The following is a 27,293-nucleotide window of genomic DNA, read 5'->3' as shown; positions in this document are numbered from 1 at the left end:
CAAGCGAATTTTGGGAATAATGAGGGCACAAATGTATAGATGTGCTTTACACAATTGATCTATGTATTGTGATGAATTGTATGAGCCCCAATAAATTGATTTTAAAAATTAATAAATAATTTTCCTGGGGGCTCTTACAGCTCTTTTAACAATCCATACATTAATTGTATCAAGCAATTTGTACATATGTTGCCATCATCATTTCCAAAGCATTTTCTTTCCACTTGAACCCTTGGTATTAGCTCCTCTTTAGTCCCCTCCCTCCCTCATCATGAACCCTTGATCATTTATAAATTATTTTATTTTCATATTTTAAACCATTCATCTCCCTTCACCTGGGTTTCTGTTGTTTGTTGTCCCCCACCCGGGGCGTGTTGTACATTGATCATTGCGATTGGTTTCCCCTTTCTCCCCCTTTGCCGTCCCCCCAGCTTCCCCCTACCCTCATGGTAATGTATGATGTTCTTGATGTCACCCTACAAATCATGTTTCCAGTTTTTAGTGTCCAATTAATCATATCTATTCTCGAGATGGACTCTAAGTTCAGCTGGGATATATGCAAGTTTGTGTTTTGGTGCTCATAGATTTGTTTTAATTTTCTTCAACTTGAACTTGCATATGAGCTGTTGTGAACATAGGCCAGCATCAGCAGCTTCTTGGGGAAAGAGGGAGAAGAGGATGCCAGTGACCCTAGGTGCTGAGAGGAAGCCCATCAGCACAGAGCCACAGCTGTTAGTCACATTGCACGGAAGCTGTTGGAGCCAGTGGATCTTGTTCACTGCTTGTGTGGAGACAAGGAACAGTTTGGCCAAGAGGATGGTCCTGAGGATGGCAGTGGCTGCCTCCCTGGAGTGCTTGGTACCCAGGCAGATGTGGTTTTGGTAATCCCTGGTGGCAACAAAGGTCTTGAACTTGGTCCCTAGCCAGCGTGCATCTGTTTCTGCACAGGGATGATTCTCAAAAGCACTGGCCTTGAGAGACATCCCGAGGGAGTAGTCACTAATTTCAGAATTCTTGATCGAAAGGAGCACAGACAGTTTTCCTTTAAGGACTTTACCTTTATTTCTTTGATCAGACGACCCAGCTTGGTGACAGGGGACCACCCTTTACCAGTCCTTGACTTTGGCTCATCCACAACCCTGAGCCAGGCTCAGATCCTGGCACCTCAAGCTGATTCCCAAGCCTCAGCAGAAGTAGGCATGGGCTCAGGATCTTGGGCCTCGGGCCCCTCGGCTACACTAGTATCATGTGAGCCATTTAGTGTTTTCTCAGAGAAGAACTAGGAAGAGGTCAATTCTGAATGCTTTATACTTTAATGTCAATTTAAATAACTCTGTACTAGCCATCTCCCACTTTTGAGAATTACATAAAAGTGTCATGCTAAATCAACAAACAACACCCAGTCTTCATAAAGTAGGAGATATTTTCTTGGGGCCTCTGAAATCATGATTAAAAACCAATTGCTGTCAAGTTGACTAACTCATGGGGACTGAATGTGTGTTAAAGAGTACTCTATAACGGTTCTTCTCCTTTTTCTCCAAACGGTTTTAAGTGACTTATTTTTGCAGAAGGAGATGGTCAGCCTTTTCTTCGGAGGTGCCTGTGGGTGTACTCCCACCATCTTTTTTTTTCTTCCTTGGATGAACATCCCAGCATAGTAACAGTTTGCACCACCCACCCAAACAAACAAACAAACCCCTTAATTCTTACAGATGGGTAGATTCTGACTCATCGCAGTCCTGGAAACTCCAAAATTATGCTGAGCAGTATGTGGAATTTGAACTTAGGGTACAGAGTGTGAATAAGCCTCATCCCTATCGTCAATAGTCTTATTTGTTATTTTGTTCTTATCTTAACACGGAATCAATGCTTAACCAAAGTACAGGCGAGATAAGCAGGATATTGCAGGTGACAGCTCTGCGTGGGGAAGCAAGGGCACCGGTCTTCATCAAGTTACTCACTAACTAACTCGGTGGTATGTCTTTCACCATTTCAAACCCAACTCCCTTTTTGTGTCAATGAATTTTTAATGATTGAGGAATGAAAATTCACCCAGGCCCTTCTAGTTCTACACGACCAATGGTTCCAAATACAAAAGCCTTCCTCTGAACGAGAAGAACTTGTTGACTTTATGTCACGATCCAGGACTTAGGCAGTAAGAATAACCCACTGCAAAGAACAAATGTTCCTATCTCAGGAAGCTGTTCTACAGAAACCTCTGAGAGTGTTCAGAATGCTTAGCAAAAAAAAGAAAAGAAGTCACAAATGTGACAGTTCCTGTAGTGTCAAAGTTCCCCGGCACCACCATCATTTTATCCCTGCCCCGATAAAAACAAAGCAGTTTTAGTTGTCATAAACACATCCATAAGTATTACTGGCACTGAAGCTATGGCTCTTGGGGATCACTCCCTAAACATCTTTAAGATTAACATTTGGAAGTGACTGGTAGTGTCCATCAGTTTCTCAGCTGGCTTGGGTACCTGTCGTCCACATCCAGGGCCTGTAGGTTACACTCAGGGACTCTCGCCAGGTCGTGAATGATGTCGACAAAGCCTGCCGCTGCAGCGATGTGCACACACGTCTTCCCGCTCTCATCATCACAGTTGATGATGGAAGGGCCTTGGTGCTGGCTCAGGATGATGGAACACAGCATTCTATTTCCGCTCTGGAAAATAATCAAAGAGAGCCTATTAGGAACCACCCAGTGCTCTTCTCTGCCTGTGTGTGGAAAGCAAAGAAACAGGAAGAAAAGGAAAAGAAAAGAAAAAGCCATACTATTTACACCATCAACAAATTTCCAATTTCTGAAGTGACTGTTGAAATTTTCCTTTCCCATAAGAGCAAAATTACCTTCCATAATTAACAGAATTCAGGATTAAGTGAGTGTATGTATAATTGACTAACACAGGGTTAGCATTATCATAATTTTTATTTTATGGCTATATGCCATCAAATTGATTGTGACTCATAGTGACTCTCAAAAACCCTCTTCAAACTCACTACCAATACGTTGCTGCTGACTCTGAAAGTCAGGGTAGAACTGCCCCGGTGAGTTCGGAGACTGGAACTCTTTATGGGTCCAGAAATCCTCATGTTTCTCCCAAGGGGTGGCTGGTGGTTTCCAACTTCAGTCCTTAGCAGATCACAGTCCAATGTGTAACCCACTATGCTACCAGGGCTCCTCATAGTGACCTATGAGAAACAGACAATAATTGCCCCCATAGTTTCCCAGGCTGTCATTTTTAGAGCAGCTCTCCTCCAGAGGAGCTGCTGGTGGGTTTGAACCGTGACCCCTTTTGTTAGCAGTCAAGTGCTTAATTATCCCCGCTGCTATTCCTGTTTCCACCACCTAGTCAGGAAAACTACCAGGATATACCATTACTCAGCTTGTCACTTTGTCCATAATGAACCGATTCATGTCTGCTCACTGTGTCAGAGGACAGCAACTTGCCCTTGAAGACCAAGAACTGAAGGGCACTCTGAACTTCCTACTTCAAACCCCAGGAAGAGCACGGAGTCGGTTTAAAATTCTACAACCAGGGCTAGTTGCATAATGAGTGGAGCCCTAGACCAACTGGAAATATGGAGCCCCTACTCAAAACACAGGAAGAGAGATTATAGGGATTCCCTTTTTCTCTGGTGTCGCTCTTGACCTGCCATGGTGAAGCTTGTTTTCTACTTACTGCGCTGTTTCCTTGGCAATGAGGCTATTCACCAGACTAATGGAGACCCTCTAAGGTGCCCAAAGCCCCACCTTGTGACTTGGCTCATGGCCCATCTTGACTTTCTGAGTATCTCTGTCCAGCTCTTTGCCAGGGGCAGAGGGGAGCAAGTCAAGACTCTGCCCCAAGGAGGCAGGACAGTGTGAGCCCACATTCCAAGCCCCTTGCGCATTCTGTATTGCCTTACAGCCTTGTTTCGTTGTCATTGTTGTTAAGTATAGGTGAGACAGTTCCGACTCACGAAAACTGACCCTATGTGCACCAGAAGGAAACACTGCCCCGTCCTGTGCTTTCCTCACAACAGTGCTTACAGTGGTGGCCCATGTTGCAGCCACTGTGTCAATCTATCTAGTCGAGGGTCCTCTTTCCCCTGCTAATTCCTTTCTATTGTATCAAAGCTGATGTTCTTTTCCAAGGACTGGTCTCTCCTGATAACATGTCCAAAGCACATGAGTGGAAAAGTCTGGCCACCCTTACTTCTTTTCTTTTTAAAAATCATTTTATTGGGGGCTCGTACAGCTCTTATCACAATCTGTATATCCATCTATCATGTCAAGCACATTTGTACATTTGTTGCCATCATCATTCTCAAAACATTTGCTCGCCATGTAAGCCCCTGACATCAGCTCCTCATTTTTCGCCCTCCTTCCCTGTGTCCCCCTCCCTCAGGAACCCTTCATAATTTATAAATTATTATTTTGTCATATCTTACACTGGCCGGTGTCTCCCTTCACTTACTTTTCTTTTGTCTGTCCCCCAGCGAAGAGGTTATATGTAGATCCCTGTAATCGGTTCTCCCTTTTTCTCTCTTCCACCCTCTCTCGACCCTCCCGGTATTGGCACTCTCACCACTGGTCCTGAAGTACCACCCTTACTTATAAGGAGCATTCTAGCTCTACTTCTTCTAAGATAGATTTGTTCATTCTTCTGGAAACCCAAAGTATTTTCAACATTTTCACCGCCACCACAATTCAAATGCTTCAGTCCTTCTTATTTAAAGTACAATTTCCACATACATGTGAAGTGACTGAAAATACCATAATCCAGGTCAAGAGTACCTTATCCCCAAAGTGACATCTTTGATATTCAACACTCCTGTGTGTTGGGTTTACCCAGTGCAATACGTTGTTTTGTCTCTTAACTGCTGCTCTTTACTGATATTTCCATGAACATTGATTATGGAGACAAGCAAGAAAAATCCTTGACAACTTTAATGTGTTTTCCATTTATCATGATGTTACCTGTTGGTCTAATTGTGATTTTCTTTGTGTTGAGTTGTAATCCATATTGAGGGCTGCAATCTCTGATCTTCATCAGCAAGCGCTTCCAGTCCTCACTTTCAGTAATAAAGGTCATGTCATATGCATGTTGCAGGCTAAGAATAAGCCTTCTTCTAAGTCTAATGCCATGATCTGCTTCATATAGATCATCTTTTCAGATTATTTGCCCACCATGCAGACTAAGTAAGGTGAAAGAATATAACTCTGACATATATGTTTCCTGATTTTAGACCATGTAGTATTCCCTTGTTCTGTTTGAATGACTGCCTCTTGATACATGTATGGATTCTGAATAGGCATAATTAAATGTTCTGAAATTCTCCTTCTTTCCAATGCTATCTATAGTTGGTTATGATCCACATTGTCCAATGTTTTTACATAATCAATAAAATAAATAAATATCTTAACGGTATTATATGCTTATAGCCAGATCCATCTTATATCACCATTAGTATCCCTTGTTCTACTTACTTTTCTGAATCTGGCTTGAGTTTCTGATATCTATTTGTTGATGTACTGTAATGTTTGGTGGTGTTTGATAAGTACAATGTATTCTAAAGGAATTACTGAAAGCCGAATGGGGGTTGAGCATGATAGTGGGATGGGAGGAAGGTGAAAGAAAATAGAGGAAAGAAATAGGAGGTATAGCTAAAGGCATGTATGTATGTAAATATACTAATTTATAATGAAAGGGATAGAGGCCAATATACATATATTTATATGTTAAGTATTGAGATAGAAGGATTTTGGGCCTCTACTTAAAGTCTCCCTTAACACAAGAACACATTGTTTTAAAAACCGGGCACTCTTTGATACTTACCTTCCCAACATGATCACTGAAGACAAAATGGGTGCTTAAGCCAATGTGGTGAAGAGAGAGGATGGTACCCGGCTACCAAAAGATAATAGCATCTGTGCTCTTAAAGGCTTGAAGTTAAACAAGCAGCCATCTAGCAGGGAAGCAAATAAGCCCACATGGAAGAAGCACACCAGCCTGTATGATCATGAGGTGTTGATGGGATCTGGTATCAAAAGATCCTAAACAAACAACTATATTGATGCAAATGCAGGGGTTTGGAGTGGAAACCCAAAGCCCTTCTGTAGACAATTGGATATCGTCCCACAGAAGGGGTACAAGGAAGTGATGATTCAACCAAGGTGCAGTATAGCACCAATGAAACACACATCATTCCTCTAGTTCATGAATGCTTACTTCCCCCCAGTACAATGATCCAGTTCTACCTTACACATCTGGCTAGACCGGAGAACACACATTGGTTCAGATAAGAGCTCTTGACACATGGAATTCAGGACAGATAAACCCCTCAGCAACAGTAGTGATATCATGATGGTAGGGGGACAGTTTAGGAGGGGGAAAGGGGAGAGAGGGGAAACCCATCACAAAGTTGGAGATATAGCCCCCCCCCCACTTTGGGGATGGATAACAGAAATGTGGGTGAAGGGAGGTAGCAGTGAGTGTAAGATACGAAATAATTACAACAATTTATAGTTGATCAAGGACTCAGGGGGTGGGAGGATAAGGAAGGGAGGGGAAGAAAGAGGATCTTACACCAAGGGCTCAAGTAGAAAATGTTTTGGAAATGACGATGGCAACACATGTACAAATATGATTGACACAATTGATGTGTGGAATGTTATAAGAGCTGAAAGAGCCCCCAATAAAATTATTTTAACGAAAGAAGAAAACAATCCCATGAGATAAGTTTCTGTAATTATTTCCATTTTATAGAGGCGAAAATAGGGGGCCAGAGGAATTAGGAAGCTCGCCCAAGGTCAGAGTTAAATGGCAGAGCCAGGATGGACAGTCTGTCTGTATAACCTTGGCACGTAACCGTTACATGGTTGTGTCTCTGACAAAATAATTGTCTATCTATTGGGTCCTGTATGTGCATATTGGAGGAACTAAAGCTAACACTGCTGTTGAGACTTGCTACACTAGAAATAGGGAGTTGTGTTTTGCCCATGGAGTTAGTTAAACCCCCAGGAACTTCAACAGCTTCTCCTAGGAGAGTTGTCATGGCGCACTCTCACAAGGATTTGAGTGAACTCTAGAGAGCACCAGTTTGTAAGACAAGGTCCCTGCATCTGTGGTCTCTTAGTAACAGTACTAACTTCTTGGCAGTTCAGACTGTCAACCCCAAATAGGCTCCAGACCTGTGAGACTAAGGATACTAAGGCTCACAGACACCAAGAAATAGCACTTCAACATAGGTTATCTTTCAGGGGTCCAGCTTCCTAAATAGATCATAGGCTTTCCTCCAGGCTAATGGGAATTGATTTCATAAACTTTCTCTTTGTTTGCGCTAAGATTATGGTGCTTTGCAATCTTCTTATCAAGCAATGCATTAGGTGTCGTGTGGCCTGGGTTCTTGTGTCGGCACTGAGTGTACTGGGAAATGACAGGTTCTCTGAGAACTAATTTCTTCCTTGTGAGCTGAAAGGTTAGAATGAATGACTTATGTGGTCCCTTCTACCGTGGAGACTCATTAATCTCCTGGATGGAATTCATTGGTATATGGCACTTATCCATATCCTTCAGCATTTGGATTACATTTAGAGTTAAAATATATTTACAGAAGTTTTACACAGTTTGACATGTTGCCCATAGATCTTAGTCACCAAAGGAAGAAGGATTCACTGTTAAGGCATATCAGCCTCAGGCATTGGGGACTTAAAGATTATGCCCGTATTCAAGAGCTCCCGGGGTGCATGTGGATCTGTAATATTCTTAACCACATACTAAAGGAATCTAGGTATTAGAGTTGTATATTAGTTTAATTTATTTTCTTAACTTCCCTTGAAAATGTGCTGAAAGAACAACACTGTTGAGGAAGATTCCAAATAAACACTTTCCCCCTCGTGATTAGAGGAAGGAGCTAGTGGTGAGATTTGAGGGCCATTAGATACTTGCTCCTTTTCCTGACCTGTCATAGTGTCTAGAATTTCTCCCATTAGAAAGCTCTCTGATATTAAAGATATTCTGCTCCTGGAAGTTCTGGGTAAACTCAACTCTCGTGTGTTGCTAACAAGTTAATTCAGGCACATAGCGATCCCAAGGGATAGAATAGAACTGCCCCTGCGGGTTTCTGAGGCTGTAAATCTTTCTGGGAACAGAACATCTTATCTTTCTCCCAAGGATAATGAGTTTGAATTACTGACCTTGTGGTTAACAGCCCAACTCATAACCAACAATGCCACCAGCCCGAAACAGAAAATACATTTGCACAGGAGTCGTCTTATTCGTCATCCGCCGTGCTTTTTTGTGATACCGCCGAGCCACCTGGTCTCGTGTCTTTTGTTTTTTATTGTGCCTCTCTGGGAGAGTGTGTCTGTTCTCTTTTGGTTTTACACACACACACACATACATACACACACACACACACCTTTGGAGCCCTTGAGTCACTGCATCACCAAATTAAGTCTTGAAAGTTTTACTTCATCCATGGGATTAAGGCAGATTGTACTTTGGGGGAGGTAGATAGCTCTTTTACAGTTGTGTTTTGAGTGCCTTCCAACCTGAAATGGAGCCCTGGTGGCATAGTGGTTATGTGTTGGGCTGCTAACCCCGAGATCAGTAGTTCGAAACCACCACTCCTTCCATGGGAGAAAGATGGGGCTTTCTCCTCCTGTAAAGAGTCACAGTCTCTGGAACTCACAGGAGGCAGTTCTGCAGCAATACCCTGTCCTACAGGGTTACTAAGAGTCATAATGAACTCAAGACAGCAAAAGAGTTTCCAAAACTGTAAGTCTTTACAAGAGCAGAATGCCTCATCTTTCTTCCGTGGAGTGGCTGGTGGAGTTGTGGTTAGCAGACCTACACAGACTCACTACACCACAGGTCAGGTAAGCTTACTGAGTTGAAATTAAAGGTCTTAAGATTCACAAAGCTTTGTTCTGAGTTTTGAGATACAATTGGATGTTAAGAGTTATGTACCCATGCACTGTCCTTGAGTGCAAAGTGTAGAAGGGACGATGCTCCACTCATTGTAACACAAGTTCTATAGTGAGAAAGTGTTCCAAGGCCAACACCGAAGAAACAAAGGGAGATCAACAGAGAAGGTGACATTTGGTTGGGGTTTGAGGAGTAACTGAAAATAAGTGGAAGTTCCATAGATAGAAGAGATGATACGCAGTGTGTAAGAAGAAAGAAACTTTTCAGATGATACGCAGTGTGTAAGAAGAAAGAAACTTTTCAAAAGGCAGATTATGACCAAAGGGGAGACAGGATGTGTTGGTGTAATTGTTGATGTTCCATTTTGATTGGAGCAAAGATTTGCTAGGGTAAGATTATTCACAACAATAAGGCTTAAGAACTGTGTTAATCTGGGTTGACTAGAGAAACAAATTCATAGACACTCATATATGTGTAAGAGTACTTCATATCAAAGAGCAATTGTACATTAAGAAAACATCCCAGCCTGGTCCAGATCAAGTCTATAAGTCTGATATTAGCCCATATGTCAGATACCATCTACAATTTCCTCTTCAGACTCATACAACACATACAATGATGCCAGATACAGGAAGATCACAGGTCAGTGGGTGGAAGGTCTTGTGGGTCCAGTGGCAGTGGAAGCATTTCAGCATTGGCAGGGGTCTCCATGTGGCTCCTCCAGTTCCCGGGCACTAGCATAGCTCCATGTGTCTTGTCAGCAGGAAGACCATGCAGAGAGTGTCTCTCACCTCCAGGGAAGAATACTGAAATCCCAAGAATCTTCAAGAGAAGGCCATGCCCACACAGAGGCTTCATTCGCTATGGCCTGATTGACAGGCTTGACCCCACCCTTTTGCAAGTTGACAGAAGATTACATAACTGCCACGAGGACTTTTGCCTTTTACCAAAAGCAGAACTTATTGGGAATTTCTGAGCCAAGGACTTCAATGATCATAATTGTTTTCATGTCATAGCTGCTGCATTTATAGAGTTCTTTGTGATTTTTCACAGAGGCGGCATGAATGATATGCTGTGATACGAAGACAGGTTGCAGTAGGGAAGAATTCAGAGTAAGAATAGCAGCAACCACAACTGATCTGAGGAAGTTGTTGTTAGATGCCATCAAGTCTGTTCCACCTCATAGTGGCACTAAGCACACAGAAGGAAACACTACCCAGTCCTAGGTCCCTCTCAAATCATTCCTATGCTTAAGCCCATGGTTGTGGCCACTGTGTCAATCAATCTTATTGAGAGCCTTCCTCTTTTTCACTGCCTCTCTACTCTACCAAGTAAGATGTCCTTCTCCAGGGACTGGTCTCTCTTGATAAGTATGTGAGACAAAGTCTCGCCATTCTTGCCTTTTAGGAGCATCCTGGTTATACTTCCTCCAAGATAGATTTGCTTCTTTGGCAGTCAACAGTACTTTCAATATTCTTCACCAACACCATCATTCAAACGCATCAATTCCTCTTCAGTCTCCCTTAGTCTAGGGTCAACTTTCACATGCATATGAGGTGATTGAAATACCATGGCTAGGGTCAGGTGTACCTTAGTCCTCAAGGTAGCGTCCTGGCTTTTCAACACATTAAAGGGGACTGTGCAGCATATTTACCCAATGCAATGTATCATTTGCTCTCTTGACTGATGTTCTATGAGCATTGATTGTAGATACAAATAAGACTATATCCTTTTCAACTTTAATCTTTTCATGATTTTACCTGTTAGTTGTGTCATCTACACATTAGAGGTTGTTTACAAGCCTTCCTCTATCCTCATGCTGAATTCTTCTTTATATAATATAGCTTTTCTGGGTTTGTTGTTGTTGTTGTTCAGCCCACAGTATAGTGAGCACATACAACCCTGACTCACACCTTTCCTGATTTTAAACAATGCAGTAATCCTTTGTCACAGTTGCTTCTTGATCCATGTACAAGTTCTGCAAGAATGTGATGAGGTGTTCTGGAATTCCCATTTGTCTGAAGGCTAACCAAAGTTTGATATGATTCATACAGTTGAATGACTTGAAAGAGTAAAAAATACAAGTAAACATCTTTCTGGTATTACTTGTTGTCAGTCAAGATCCATCTGACATCACCATAAGGCTATCGTGGATAGCATCAAAACATTGTCAGACACTGAATACCTCATGAATAGAAGCTGAACATTGTTAGAGATAGTGCCAGAATATGTGTCCCTCTGGCTGGAGGGTAATCAAAATAGGACTGCAGAGGAGTTGCCTTCTCAAAGTACAGCCAAGTAAAATGGCATGCATGGCGTAAAGCCTATGGAAGTTAAAGCTTTTGGAGCCCTCATTTGCTGATGGGGCACGACTCAAAATGAGAAGAAACAGCTGTTGGAGGAGCCTTGGTGGTGTTGTGGTTATACATTGGTTGGCAATCCAAGTGGTCCACAGTTCAAAACCACCAGCAGCTCCAAGGGAGAAAGACTAGGCTTTCTACTCCCATAAACACTGACAGTCTTGAAAACCCACATGGGGTTGCTATGAGTCACCATTGACTCACGGCAGGGAGCAAAAAGCTTTTAGTGGCTAATTCCTTGCAGTCCATTTCTTTCTTTTTTTCAGATCATTTTATTGGGGGCTCTAACAGCTCTTAGAACAATCCATACATCGATTTTATCAAGCACATTTGTACAGATGTTGCCATCATTATTTTAAAAACATTTACTTTCTTTTTGAGTCTTTGGTATCAGCTCCTTTTTCCCCCTCCCTTCCCCCTTCCCACCTCGTGACCCCTTGATAAATTATAAATTATTAGTATTTTCACATCTTACACCAACCACTGTCTCCCTTCCCCCATGGTTTCTGTTGTTCCCCCCTGGGGAGTGCATGGCTATGTGTTGATCATTGCTGTCAGTTCCCCCTTCCTCCTCTCCTGGCCCCACCTTCCCTCTACCCTCTTGGGGTAGCAACTCCCATTTGTGCTCCTGAGGGGTTTATCTGACTTGGATTTTGTGTGTCATGAGCTCTTATCTGTACTAGTGCACTGGCTCCAGTCTAGCCCAAAGTGGAAGGCAGGACTGGGGTTCATGATAGTAGGGGGTGAGGAAGCCTCAAGGAACCAGAGGAATATTGTGTATTTCATGGATGCCATACTGTGCCCTGGTTAACTTATCCCTTCCTTGTGACTCTTCTGAGAGGAGATGTCCCACTGTGTACAGATGGGTTTTGGGTTGCACTCTGTCCTGCTAAATCCTGTTCACTTTGGAGCCCTGTTTGTATTTGAAATACCAGTGATGTAGCTTCCAGCATCACAGCAACACACAAGCCACCACAACATGAGAAACTGACAGACCCGTGGTGGAGCAAGTGATAGTGGGTGTACTAATTTTTTTTTCTAGTTGCCCTTTCAGGTTTATGCTCCACCTTTTCCCACAGCATCCTATGGATTGCCTTAAATGAAATCCTTTGCTCATTGTCTTCTAGTTAGGGTTGGCCAATGGGGGATACTGAAAGAAGAATGGATATGGAAAGAAAGAGTGGAATCTTATCCTCTGTTTGCTCACTGCCAGGCTACAATTGAGTAATGGCATTTTTTTTCTACCAAAGATGATAGTTATTTGGCACTCTCACCCTATAACCACCCCAGGCCCTTTTAGTTCCTCATGTATTAAGAGCAAGCTGCTATTGGTAGCCCTGAATTGTCCTTAAATTCTGGCCACTCCTGTGAAAATGACCCCTTTTTGAATTGCTCCCCAATTGAAGAGGGCCATCTGTTTCCTGGTAGGACCTTGAAGCTATGAAGGAAGATAACAGATAAAGGTGAGAGTTAAAATGAGGGAAAATGGAAAGGTCTTGGCAGCTAACTGGATGTTAAGGGAGCTGAGGAATCGGATGGGAAGGGCAGGCCAGGGACTCTGTTTGAACACACTGGGTTTTGAGTATCTGTAGATATTGTTGTGGGGAGGTCCTAGCAGAGCTGTAAATGTAGGTCAAGTGTCTGAGGGGTCATAGTTGGAGCGATTGATTTGAGAAGCTCTGCTTGTCAGATTAGAATTGCCCCATAAGGTTCTCTCTCACCTGGAGTAGCTAGTGGGTTAAAGCACTGGCTTTCGATTAGCCACTGAGTGCTTAATCATTGTGCCACCAGGGTTCTCTAGCTGGTAGTTGAAGTGAAAGAAACCAATAAACAACTTGTGCAGTATTGCAGAAGGGGCATGAAGGGGGGTGGGCATAGACACACACACACACAGATAGACCTTTGTAGACTCCTGACTGACTGGAGTCATACACACATTCAAGAACCTGCCCAACTGGATTGTCAAGTAGGGGTACTGGGTTGGAACAGCAGCTCTGCTCCATGCTGTTGCCCCAGGTATATCCGAGCAGTGACGGAATGGGGTGATAAAGGATAGGGGTGGATTTGAGAGGGTCACCAGCTGTGGTAGTGGATGATTTGATGTCAACTAGACACTCATGGCTAACGGTGGAGTCAGACCTGTCAATCAAGTGGGAGTCTGATGACACCTCCTTGAGGTGTGGCCTTTTGTATGAGAGTGAGGGACCTTAGGAACTGCTCTCTCTTTGCCACTTTGTCTTTCTGTCTGCTGGGTCTCTGTGCCTGCCTGTGGACCATCTGACCCCAAGAGCTTTTGCCACCCTGTCATGTTTCCATCAACCTTGGATCCAAGCCACTCTGTCCCCACTGGCCTTTGGTCTCTTTGCTCCCTGCGTCACTTTTCTGCCTCACTGGTGTGTAGCTACATGAGTCAGAAGAGGGACTTATGGACCAGCATTGGACTTAGGGGCGTGAGTGGGCCTGGCCTGGGATACCTACGTGATATATAATTACTTCTTGATGTAAAGCTCTTTAGTATGCATATGAGGGTCACTGGATTTGTTTCTATAGACAAGCCTAACATTCCAAGGATCAAGGGTCCTGAGTAATGGGAGTGGAACTCAAATTTAGTTTATTTTAAAGGCCCAATATTTTAAATCTTTAGAGCTTTGGTATCTAGACCATACATAGAAGCTTTATTCTTTCAAAATACTGCAGATTTAAATGTGGTCTCACAACATGATTCAAGAGAAAAGTGAGCATGTTCAGTGAAAGGAGTAAATGATAATGACAGATAAATCAATTGTGTGAAGAAGCTTTAAAGGGAGCAGAAATCTGGCCCTGTGTTACTAATGATCAAGAAGAGTCAAGAAGACAACTATAGTCATGGCTTCAGTTGACATTTGGAATTACCCTTGGCCTTCTCTATAATGTAAAGGGCAGAACACACTATGATTAGATTGTATCACTTAACTCCGAGGAAGGGAGAATGCAGTACTCCACCAGAGTCCTGTTCTATCATCCGTCTTCATCGAATCAAGTAACTAGAGAAAGATGGGACTTCTTTCCACAACATCGAGAAAGGACCTGTCCCATTGCTCTTTGCACCCCCAGTGCCACACGGGGGATAATCCAGCCATGAGTCAGTAAATGAGTGCAGCATCATATTCGCACCAAATCAGGGTCCGCATGCAGACATCTGCATTACCCCTTGTTCGTGGGTAGATTTTGACTCTTAGAAACCCTACTGGACAGGTTAGAATGGCTCCCAAAGTGCCCAGAAGCAGACCGCCTTCTCGCTCTCACATGGAGTGGCTAGTGGCTTCAGGCCACTGGCTTTTGATTCTCAACCGCGTGCTTAATCGCTGTGCCACCAGGGTCCTCTCGCTTAGCCACTGCTATTGAGTAGATTCTGACTCATCGCTGCCTTCATGGGCAGAGTAGAACGTCCCCATAGGATTTTGGAGCCTGGGAATCTTCCGGTTAAGACCCTAGTGCTTAGCCTCTGTGCCCACCAGCACTCCTTGTGGATAAGGTATCAGAACCCATTATTGTAGCATACTGGGTTACGTGTGAGGTTGCTAACCACAAGGTCAGCAGTTTGATCCAACAGGCAGCCCTGAAGGAGAAATATGAGGCTGTCTGTTTCTGCAAAGATTTACAGCCTTGGAAACCTTAGGGAACAACTCTACTTTGTCCTACTGGGTGACGATGAGTGAGAATTGACTCCATGGGGGGTGGGTTCATGTGAATTAATTTATCATAGTAGTTGTCAATCCTGGCTGTACATGACAATCTCCTGGGGTTATAGGGATCTTAAAAACAACACACTAATGTGTGGGCCCCACCCAGACCAAATAGACCAGAATCTAAGGGTGCGCGGGCTTGGGCATCAGTCGTCAAGTTCCACTATGATGCTAGTGCAGACAGGGTTGAGAATCACTGCAACCAGCTAAAAGCTATCCCCCTTCGTAAAGAGAAAGACAATGAAGACACAGGCCTGATAGTCTTCATGGGGGAAATCCGGAACCGTCATAAAAATGGCCATGTGCCTATTACACTGTCTATTACATAGCGCTTTCTTACGCCTTCTGACCTCAAGGCTATACTGGTAGTAAAGCCAGGCAGATCGAGCCCTGAGCTGTCATTGCAAACTCACAGCTTCTGAGTGCTGGATATTATTTTTATGACTTTGCCAAACTACTTCTTGACAGATAAGAATGGGGCTCATGCCCCTGGACAGCCCAACACAAGTGGTCTGGAACGGGGCCTGGGGACCTGCTGCTGTACAAGCACTGCCGGTGATTCTGTGACAAGGCCACACTTGGAACTCTCTAGGCCAGTGGTTCTCAACCTTCCTAATGCCATAGCCCTTTAATCTAGTTCCTCATGTTGTGGGGATCCCCAACCACAAAATTATTTTCATTGCTACTTCATCGCTGTTATTTTGCTACCGTTATGAATCGGGTGACTCCTGTGAAAGGATCATTCTACCCCCAAAGGGGTTGCGACCCACAGGTTGAGAACCACTGCTCTAGGCAGTAGCTCTGCATTAGAAGTGGGGTGGAGGCATGGGGACCAGAGATGGCATGTCAGTAAGAATTGCCCAGGAAGACTTCTCGAATACACTCATGGGCCCCTCCAAGAGCGAGGTGATGAGGGTGAATATACAGAGAAGACGATTCTGATTCCACCCTCACCTCAGCTGGGAAGCAAGAGCCATGGGGCACTTCTTGGGAGTCCAGCTAGGTTACACTGGGGGTGCTACTACTACAGTAGTGACCCTTGAGGTAGCACCAGGGGCCTGGGCCTGGGCAGAGAGTGGCAATGAGGTAGAGGCCTGGGAGGGAGGAGGTGGGGGAGGAGATTAGCTACCGACAGCGTGTAGGAGAGTGTTCCAGGCAAGCGGAGATGGCACAAAGTACCTTGGCACAGGGCGGCCTGGGTAGAGTAGCTGAAGCCAAAGCTGGAGGGACAAAACCAGCAGTTTTCAAATCACTTCTGTTTGTCCTCACATCAGAAATATGCATCAATCCTGAAAGTGCCAGGTGCCCGCGTCTGCTGTGCTTGGCATGTGAACACACTTGAGTGAAACCACAAGCAGCCAGGACAGAAACTTCTCCCCCCACCCCCCACCCTCACCCCAGGAGCTTGGCAGCTGATGAGAAAGGGCTGATGAAATAAACAGTGGTCATGTCTATGCTGAGGCCACCCAAAGGCCGCCTGGGCCAGCAGGCCTGTGGCCAGGAACACACCCCTGCTCTCCACTGAAGAAGGTTGAAGGCGATTCTTAGTAATCATTCCTGCTCGAAACAGATAGAAAGTTCTTCGACACAGGGTAGCGACTATCATTCTTTAAATGTCTTCTCAATGTGAGTCTCCTGGGCCTATCGGTTTCATGGGTCTCTTATGGTTTGTTCAGTTGTATGGGCAAGTTATGGACTCCCTGCTGTATCAGGTTGTGAAATACCAAGGCACTATTTTCACTTTTTGTAGTACAAAGTTCAAGATCAGTGGCAGTGAGCCTACATTGGAGAATTTGGAAGCCCGAAGACTTGGAGGGAACGTTCCCAATGATTCTTAGAAGGTTTCCCTGGGGTACTGGGAGCCAATAACAAGCATTATAAGGTGGAGAACAAAAGAACAAGAGGGAAGAGGTGTGTATGTGTGCATGTATGTGGTAGCCATGCAGGCAGGCTTCCCCTGAAGCTCTAGAACTGCACCCCTCTCTACTTTGACAGGATTTCTTCTCAGCAAGTCTTCCAAAGTAACAGGCTTGCTGCTACTCTTCTGGATAAGAAAGAGGGTGAGGGAATCTTCTTGTTCTATCATACAGATACTTTCCAAATCAAGGCTGGAGCCTTGTACTTAGATTATGTCCTTGTTCCTGCCTTCCTCAGCTCAGATTTGTCAATACTGCTCTCTGTCCTTTAAGCTAGCCAGTTTCTTACCTGGACTGCCCAATGGAGAGCTGTTTTAAAGTCTTTATCCACAAGGGTGGGGTCTGCCCCCTTCTTCAGCAGCATCTGGGTATGTTGAGGCTGATTGTGGAAAGCTGCCCAGTGGAGTGGCGTCATTCCCTACAAAACCACAATCAGAGAGAGAAAGATGAGGCTTCTTATGCCCATACTGAGTTACAATCTTGGAAGCCCCCGGGGGCAGTTCTACTCTGTCTCATGGGGTCCTTAGGAGTCGGAATCAAACCAATGGCAGTGAGTCTGGGTTTGGAGTTTGAACTCCTTATTATGTTCATTCATTCATTTATTGAGCTTCTGCTTTTTTGCAAGGCCTCTAAGCTCTGCTCAGGAGAAAGACGGAGTTGTCTACTCCAGTAAAGAGTTACAGTCTTGGAAACTCACAGGGGTAGTTCTACCCTGTCCTATAGGGTCACTATGAACCAGCAACATCTCGATGGCAGTGAATTTCGGTTTTTGGTTTTATAGATCACTCTGTTGGTTAATTGAACAGCTAATCACAAAGTCAATGTTTCAAACACACCTTGAGCAAGAACAAAGATTCCATACAGATTTATGGTTTATAGATGCTGCGAATACAATACTGCATAAGAATAAATCAGATCCCAGCTTTCCCATGAGGCAGACAAATGAGCCCAACGATTTTGCAGACTGATAAATGCCATGGAGGATTCCTGATACAGACTAACCACAGGTTGGGAGCTGCTCTGGAAGGGCTTCTGCGAGAAGACCTGGGGAACAAAGTGCTTCAGAGCAAAGGGACCGTCAGCCTCAGGTCATGGAAACAGGGAAAGTACAACGAAGAAGGGCATCGGTGTCGGGAGTCACGCCATGAAGCAACCTCCCACCACCGCCGGTGTGGGGAGTCACAGCACAGACCCACCTCCCTCCACGAAGTAGGAATGAGCTTTTCTAGCGCAGCGCCAGAGCCTAGAATGGGAGATAGGTAGCCTGTGAACGAGTAAATGAATGAAGTGGGAGAAGGGATCAGCGATGTGAGGGGAGGCCAGAGAGGGGAGCGAAGGCTGGTCCTGGGATGGGGGAAGTCAAATCTGGGTAAGGCATTCATGCGGGCATTCTATATGTAATGAAGAGTTGAAGGGCTCAAAGTGGTTGTTCATTGTTTAAAAGAAACCTTGGGCTGCTTAGAGAACAGGTCTTCATGAGTTAATATGGTGACATTTCACTTCTGTCAGGGCTTAAGGCCACACACTCTAAGAAAAATGGAACAACAAAATGAGCTTATCATGAGAAAAGTGACCCAAGAGATGGGTCCTCCTCCTTGCCCACCTCTCTCAGTTTCATGAAGTCTGCCTAGCATGGCGGTGGACTGAGATGACTGGTATGGAGTCTGTTGGAGACAGAGTGTGAGCACTCTGTATTATCCCTGCAGAAAACATAAAGACAGGGATCACCCAACTGGCCTTCTCTGCTCCATCCAAGATGAGCTGAATCGGGAGATGGGCTCAGCCTCTCCAGGAGTGCAGTCACAAAGGCTCAGATCAGATATTTATTGGCGCAGAGACTTCGATGAGTTCCTACATGCATGATCTCATTCAATTCTCCAGATCACCGTATGGATTACGTACTGCGGACAAGCCTGCTTGGTCTCTGCAGAAGTCTCTTGCCTTCTCTTCAGAGCATGAAGTCAGACTGCATTCTGAGCCTCTTTGCTCTTAGGGGGTCACACGGATGACTTCTAATGACTGGTGTGTGGACAGAAGGGGTGGATGCCCGATGATGGCTTGGCCCATAAAATATGACCCCTACTTACTGTCCTGTAGGCCTTCTCTCCTCCCTCATTTGTCAGCTGAATGTAGAGGAGCATCTTCAAGGCTCTACAGCAGTGGTTCTCAACCTTCCTAATGCCACGACCCTTTAGTACATATTGTGTATTAAATACATATTCCTCATATTGTGGTGACCCTCCCAACCATAAAATTATTTTTGTTGCTACTTCATAACTGTAATTTTGCTACTGTTATGAATCGGGTGACCCCTGTGAAAGAGTTGTTCAACCCCTAAATGCGTCTTGACCCATAGGTTGAGAACCACTGCTCTAGAAGATGCTGGAACCATGTTATTGGAAAAAAAAACAACTAAGTTCTTGATTAGTAAGGTAGACAGGGCCACCCCACCAATCAGCACTGGACCCGGACACAAGAAGAAATAAGCTTCATTATGTCAGACCACTGACATTTTGGGTGTTTTTTTTACAGCTGTTAGTAAAGTCTTCTTCTTACAGAAGAGGAAGTTGAGTTCTAGAGAAGTTCTCAGGACTGTGAGTGAGAACAAAACTAAAGTTAGTGTTTGAGGTTTATGGGGCATTTGGATTTGGTCCAGTGAGGTCAGGATTTGAATCTTAAATACCCTTTGATCAATTTCATATTTGAAATCATGTAATTAAGTCTGGTTTCAAAGTCCTAAAAGCAATGAAGATGGAAGGCTTGAAAAGAGGTGCTCACATGACCGGATTGCAAATGCTGTGTAACACCGAACCTCCGGAGATATAGAAAAGAAGGCAGGCAAAGCATGCGGTCCGACTGCTTGTTCTTGTCCTAGAGCAGTGAGTGTTTACTTGGGGTTTAGAATAGCTCACTGTGTTTCAATAGGTTCTTTGGCTTTTTACGTTTGGTCCATTGGGATTAGAAATCTGAACTTGAAGACAGAAGATTCTTTTCACTATTCACGAATGACCCCATTCCACTTTTCAGCTCCATTTGCATCAGAGTTCTTGACTGTATTCTGAAAAGCTACCATTGTTTCGCATTGCACAGTCTAAGCTTTATGGGAGCAGGGCTCTGATCTGCTGGTCTCCTAGAGCAATAATCCCTAGAGCAATGTTTCCCAAGTAGGAGATACCACCCTCGGGTGGGGTAGTGGTCAGGGTGCTGGAACAATCCGGGGAGGCTGCAAAAGCAATTACCTAGACTTTATCTTGCCTTAGGGGCTACAGTACAAAAAAGATTGTAATTCCCAGTGGGGTGCTGAGTAATTTTTTTTTTTTTCTAAAAAGGGAACAGTGGGCCAAATAAGTATGGGAACCTTACCCTCGGGCCAGGCACATCGTAGATGCTAAGTAAATATTTATTGAATAAGTGCATTTCATTAACTGAATAAGTGACTTCTCACTGCTTATTTTTATTTTTGTGTGAAATCCGACTTTGCTTCTTGAAATCACACACTAGAAAGAAAAGCAGAATATGAACTCCTTTACAGAGAATGGACTTGTCTCAGGGGACCATTGTTAGCAGCCCATCGGTTGAAAACTATTAGCATGCATGATGCGTGCTCCAAATTATCTTGTCTTTGTAGTTCTCTTAAAAGGTAAGGTAACTCAAACCGAGCCCCCTGCATCCTAGTTGATTCCAAGTCAGTGCAACCCTGAGTTTCTGAGACTATCAATTGCTATGGGAGCAGCCAGCCTCATCTCTTTCCCACAGCGTGGCTGATGGGCTTTATAGTGAGCACAATGCCTAATCCAGGGGTCCTGAAATGGTGAGGTAAGTGGCATGAAATACCATTTTAGAATGTGAGCTGTTCAGTCTGAATGCGGTTGTGAATGAACCTGTGTGTTAAGCATGGGGATGCTAACTGAAAGGCAGGGGGTTTGACCCTACTGCCCACTTCTCAGGAGAAAGGGCTTTGCTTCTGTCAAGAGTTATAGTTTTGGAAATGGTGGAGTGGCTCTTTTCCATTGGAATCTACTCAGTGGCAGTGGGTTGAATTTGGTTTGAATCACAATTGCTAGATTTCAAGAGTTAGTCTCTTTAAACAGCACCGAAACAAAATGAGAAACAATAAAAATAAAAATAAAACAATACCCCCTTGCCCTGAAAAAAATACAACCCCACACAAATTTTTGTGTATTTTGACAAAACAGTAGAATAGGTAGATGTAGTAACGTGTTTATTTTGTGAACCTCCTTGGTGCAAGTGCTTTAGCTATATTAGCTCATTGACTATTTACAACAATCTTAGAGGGCTGGCATTTTTAAGCTTATTTTACAGGCGAGGAAACCGAAACAAGGGTGGGTTATTAACTACCTGGTCTACTGCTGGTGACTGCAGTGTGTGTATCAGAGCTGAGATTTAAATCAAGCCTTTGTGACGTTAGAGAAAAATGCTATATTCCCATTAATTGACTAGTAGACTTTCAATTTTACAACAAAATCCAAAGCTGGAAAATTCTTTTCTTTGTGTCAAGGTTTTCTCACTTCCTGGAATGAAGATTCTCACTATTGTAAGGGTTACCATTATAGATGATTATCTCTTTCGGTTGGTATTGCTGGTAAAAAAAAACAAACCCACTGTCATCAAGGTGATTTCAACTCATAGCAACCCTATAGGACAGGGTAGAACTGCCCTAAGGCCGTGAACTTTACAGAACCAGACTCATGGAGAGGTTGGTGGATTAGAACCTCCAAGCTTTCTGTTAGCACTTATGCACTTTATCCACTGCACCACCAGGGCTCCTTGCATTTCTACTTAAAAATGACAGTTGTCAAATACTTATTTTTGTAAGGTATTGAATTATATATATTTTTTCCCTTGGTTGGGAGCATTGCTAGAAATAATTGACTATCTTCTGAGTGACCCCACAGCAAGGCATGAATTACTTCCCTAAAGAATTTTACTATGTAAATAGATTGTAAACCTTTGCTCAAGTCAAAGGACATTGCCTGTTGCTAGTTTTTTCCCCCCAAATTGAAATAATGAGAAATAAAAATAAATTCTCAGCATTAGTAATAAGAAAACCAAAACTTTTGAAGTCAGCAGACGCCAGCTCTTCGGTGTTGCATGATAGATTCTATTTTGAATCTTTTCGTTCCTTCAGTTCTGTTCACCTGGAGGCATGAAGTTGTACCTGATACTTGGGGAACCATTTAAGGGGCACTCTTCAGGCTTGGCAAGCAGCATCTCCCCTGAGCAGTGACAGAGAGCTCTACCAGATTACTCAGCTCTGATGTACTTAGAGGACGAGGTTGGGGCATAGTCGTCGAGGGGGGCCCAGCTGCACTGAGCACATACTAAGTGCTCCAGAAATGTCCACTGGATGAACTAATTAATGAAGAATGGCGTGGACTCGTGGGGAATATAGCATATAACAATCTGTCAAGTGCAAGGCCGCCACTTGTGCCTAAACTGTGGAGGACCTTACCAGCTGCCCCAGGCCACTCGAGTGGGCCTTTCAAGCATTTAAGGACTAAAAACCATTGTCAACATTTTGCAGTAAACATCCTATTCACCCAGATGACTAGACTAAATTGTGCTCTAGCCCCCAGATATTCTATATAATTATTTCTTTCCCAGACTACGGTATGCCTGACCCAAGCCATGGGTCTCCTTTTTCAACGGTCTCTGAAGCAGGTGAAAGTTGGACGTAGAATAAGGAAGACGGAAGAAGAATCGGTACATTTGAATTACGGTGCTGATGAAGAATATTGAAAATACCTTGGATTGCCAAAGAACAAACAAATCTGCCATGGAAGAAGAAGTACAGACAGAATTCTCGTTAGAGGCAGGGATGCTGAGACTTGGTCTCCCGTACTTTGGACAAGTCAGGAGATACCATCCCTGGAGAAGGGCATCGTGTCTGGTAACACAGAGGGGCAGTGAAAAAGAGAAAGGCCCATGACAAGGTGGACTGGCACAGTGGCTGCAACACTGGGTTCAGACCTAAGCGCGATGGTGAGGACGGTGCAGGACTGGGCAGTGTTTCAATCTGTTGTACACAGGGCTGCCATCAGTTGGAACCGACCCGATGGTACTTAACAACAGTCCCCCAAACCATGGATGTGTTCCTGTTTGATAGATTCTACTCATATGGGCTGAGTTCTAAATGTAGTCATTTCTGAGTTGTTTTTCTAAGGCAGATTCGGCGCAAAAATACCTCCTACAAGGGAAAAGAGAGCATGAAGGGATTGTCTACCAACAAAGGAACCAAAGAATGTCTGGTGCTGCCAACCAAAGAAGGCAATAACACGCTCTGAGAGCTTCCTTTGTACACTGAACCTCCAGAACTGTGAGAACATACATTTTTGTTCTCCAAAGCCACCCACTTGTGGTATTTTGCGTTAGCAGCACCAGGTAATCAGGACATCTACTTTTTGTAAAACAAACCAAAATAACCAAAAAATAACCAAAGAGTGAAGAGTAACTCACACTCAGCTCAGGAAATAAGCTCTCCCATAGGTTTTGAAGGTAGATGCTAGGTTTCAGTCAACTTTGGATGCATTTTGCGCTGGCAGACGGAATTACATCTGTACCGGGGGTGCGCGGTGGGGTGGCTGTGGAGCAGCTCTCTCTACAGATGAGTCATTCTGTGCATTGAGCCCGTGCGACCACAATTTCAGATAAGGGTTTACCAGTCCCGTGAGCTTCTTAGAACTTTTTTTCTCTCCCTCAAACCACTGTAACTTTTGTGTTTTCTGAACCAGAAATCTGATTTAGTACTTAGCAGGTTTCATGTTTCAAATCTGTATTTTCAGGAAGGATCCAGTCTGTACTAGAAGAAACATTGGTTGGTGTATCCTTGCTGAACTTGGGGAGAGAATCATAGCAGGTGGCTGACAATCAGCAAAGCAATTCTAGATAAGAGGTTCATGGAAGTCCAGCTTCAATCACGTTCATTTTTTAAAAAGATCCACATACTATTGATTCCCCAACCACATATATCCGATACCTGGACAAAAGTTATCGAGGGTCTCTGCTAGACAAAACATCACAGTGAATGACAGACATTTAGAGCAGTGGTTCTCAACCTTCCTGATGCTGCGACTCTTTAATACAGTTCCTCATGTTGGGGTGACTTCAACCATAACATTACTTTTGTTACTACTTCATAACTGTCATTTTGCTACTGTTATGAATCGTCATGTAAATATCTGATACGCAGGATGTATTTTCATTGTTACAAATTTAACATAATTAAAGCATAGTGATTAATCACAAAACAAGATGTAATTATATATTGTGAGATATTTATTTCTAATGACAAATAAATGAAATTTTGTCTTGAAGCATGGTGTAGCATGGGTAACAGTCTTCATGCCAGCTACACGTATGTGGGCGTATGTGCATGTGGACAGACTCGCCTGGAGATGGATAGAGGAGCAGTGTCTCGGTTCCTCAGACCATCAGAAATATGTGTTTCCTGATGGTCTTAGGCGACCCCTGTGAGAGGGTCGTGACCTACAGGTTGAGAACCACTGTTTTAGAAGGTTTTTTGTTTTGTTTTGTTTTATTTTTTAAAAGAGTGGGAGTGGGCTGTATCAGAAATGTGGTCATTCAGTCTCTTTTATTTTTACTTGAGAAAGCCTTTTATGGTCATTAACCAGAAAAGTTGGTAAATTAATTCATTGCCTTTGCTTTGGGGTTCTCTAACCTGGTTAGATAAACAGTATATCATGTGGCCAAAAACTGAACTGTAAAAACCTTTTGTCAGTTGATCCCCCCACCCCCACCCCTCTGATGCACATTAGGCTTGATTTGGTTTTCAACATTTTCCGTATTTTTGTTTGTTTTGTTGTTGTTCATATTGGGCTTTATCTCAGATGTGGTTCATCATTAGGGTGACCCTCTTGAGTTTTTGCTATATATTTTTCTGTTTTTCAGTCTATGAAACCCAGGACTGATGAGCCGATGGGGGCAGCAAGTTGAATAAGGCTTTCTCGGGGCACAGTGGTAGTGATGGTGGTGGTGTAGGGCAGGTTGTGTGTGGGGAGGGGGTGTTGAAAAGGGAGCTAATGTCAAGGAGGTCCAGAAGGAAAAGAATGTTTTCAGACTGACCGTGGGCACAGTTGTGTATTACTGCGTGATGTGATTGAGCTATGGAATGCTATGATATCTGCATTAACGTCTAATAAAATCAAAGGTTGGATTTCGGACTCTGGGACTTAGTGCCACTAAGGAAGACTCTCTCTCTCCCTGCCATCATTATGAAAAACAAACAAACAAACATGTATGTGATAAACATTCTTCAGAATGAAGGTGTTCATAAGTTACATGAGACACAAGTAGAAGATACAAGCTAAAAGATAAACTAAACGATGACCAGAGGGGAATTGGAGCACATTCTGACAAGAACAAGATTATAAAGCAGTCTTTAGAACAGGCCTAAGCTGTTACAACTAGGATTGTTGTAACCCGACAGTCCCTGGACACCCTTTTCCACTGAGTCACAAGCTCTGCCGGAGCAGGAGCTAAGTCTCCCTAGGACATAGAGGAAGTGGGCACTTACTAATATAATAGCTGTTGGATGGAGAAAACGGCTGCTTGCTTATTTAAAGTTGATGGCCCTAGGAGGTTATATGATTATTCTACTCATGCTGCTGCTGCTCCACATGTTTTTTATTGGATTCGTTTCAAAATTATCTTGACTACAGTTCTTTCTTTCCATGGATGGAATTTAAACGCTGTGTGAACTTGGCTCAGAGAAATGAAATGCATCCTTCTTTTCCTTGTCTTATAATAGAAAGTTAGCATTTTCCTCAATTATGAGGCGAGGTAACAAGTCACATCAGTCTGATCATAAGGAAGACTTTGCCAACAACATAAATCACAGACACTTGCATATCTCAGTAGTCATTGCAAATACCTCAAAATACTATTATAGATATCACGCTTTCAAAACTACAGTAGCTCTTGATTCTACCACAAAGTCTTCTGATTTAATGCGCTCATTAAAGAAGGAAAGAAAATCATGTATATTACTATTTAATTTGTTTTTAAAGACTATTTCGGTAAGTGTAATTCCATATAATTGCTTTTTTGTTTGAAGTTTTATGTATTTTAATTGATATAATCTCAAATATTATTCTGAGAAGTTCATAGATTTCATCAACATGCTAAAGGTGTCCATGTCACAAAAAAGGGCAAAGGACAGCTGCCTCACAGTTTACAATATTTAAAGAGCCCGGTGGGCTGCTAACCTCAAGGTCAGCACCTCAAAACCACGAGCCACTGCTCCGCAGGACAAAGATGATGTTTTCTACTCCTGGAAGTGGTAACCGTCTCAGAAACCCACGGGCAGTTCTATGCTGTCTTTTAGGGTCGCTAAGTATCAGGATAGACTTGATGGCAGTGAGTTTTATAAATGGTATAAATCTTAGTTCTTCAGAGCATATTTGGAACTAACTAAAAATCAGGGAGTAATCCTTGGCTCTAGAAACAGTTGGCTTCCAGCTTGTCTTCATACGGTGCTCGAAGCTGGAAGCTGAGGCGGTGGTGAAGTCTCTTAAGTAGGAGAGACCCTACTTCATTCCAAGGTATTCATGTTCAGGAATAAATTCTGGCACATTGAAAATTTTTATTTTATTATTTTATTTTTTTCTTACTGAAAAGCCAACTGTTTCTAGAGTCAAGGATTACTCCTTTTGATTTTATCTTTACAGTGCATAATCTCTGCTCCTAGTCATATTTTAGGAAGGTGATACATGGAATTAATTCTAAGAATCACATTGCCTTTATTTTCTTGGGACTGCTGTCATGCTTGAAGTTTGGATCATCACAGAGCTAAAAGTATCTACTTATATTAAAATATGCATTTACTATTGAATGAAAACACATCCTAAATGACACCTAGATCTGTGCTTTCTTTTTTGTTCGTTTTTTCTTTTATATATATTTTTTGTTTTGTTTTTTATTTATCATCTTATTGGGAGCTCTTACAGATATCATAACATTCTATAGTTCAATTGCATCAAACAATATTGTACAATTGCTACCACAATCAGTTTAAAAACATTTTCTTTGTTCTTGAACTCCTTGATATCGGCCCCATCTTATCTCCCCACCCTATGCCCTAGGAACCCTTATTTATTTTTTTCCTATAGTAGTTTTTTTTCCCATATCACACACAATATAATATATCCATTCACTTATGATTCTGTTGTTTGAGCCCATCAAGTGGGGTTATACACTCATCAATGCTATCAGCTCGCTATTTGTTCCTTACCCCACCTCTTCCTGTACCCTCAGGGAACCATTGATCCTGTTACTCTTTCTGAAGGGTTATGTATCTTGGCTTTCATGTACCAAATTATCTTAAATCTACAAATGAAA

At 43.2% G+C, this 27,293-nt stretch overlaps 1 protein-coding gene across 1 annotated transcript in view; it reads right to left on the bottom strand.

Annotated features, from left to right (window-relative positions):
* Nucleotides 1-27,293, bottom strand: part of ANKRD55 (ankyrin repeat domain 55) — a 148,238-nt gene that overhangs the window by 46,999 nt on the left and 73,946 nt on the right. The window contains exons 6-7 of the mRNA XM_004703710.2: nucleotides 17,206-17,334; nucleotides 2,481-2,665 (exon numbers count right to left, since the gene is read on the bottom strand). Of these exons, the coding sequence (XP_004703767.1) occupies nucleotides 2,481-2,665; nucleotides 17,206-17,334 (314 nt within the window). The remainder of the gene's footprint in view (nucleotides 1-2,480; nucleotides 2,666-17,205; nucleotides 17,335-27,293) is intronic.

This window comes from Echinops telfairi, unplaced genomic scaffold (assembly GCF_000313985.2).
Source record: "Echinops telfairi isolate 266 unplaced genomic scaffold, ASM31398v2 ScPeMD7_7469;HRSCAF=8507_1, whole genome shotgun sequence".
Taxonomy (NCBI): Eukaryota; Metazoa; Chordata; class Mammalia; order Afrosoricida; family Tenrecidae; genus Echinops; species Echinops telfairi.
This window is presented reverse-complemented; position numbering and strand designations above follow the sequence as displayed.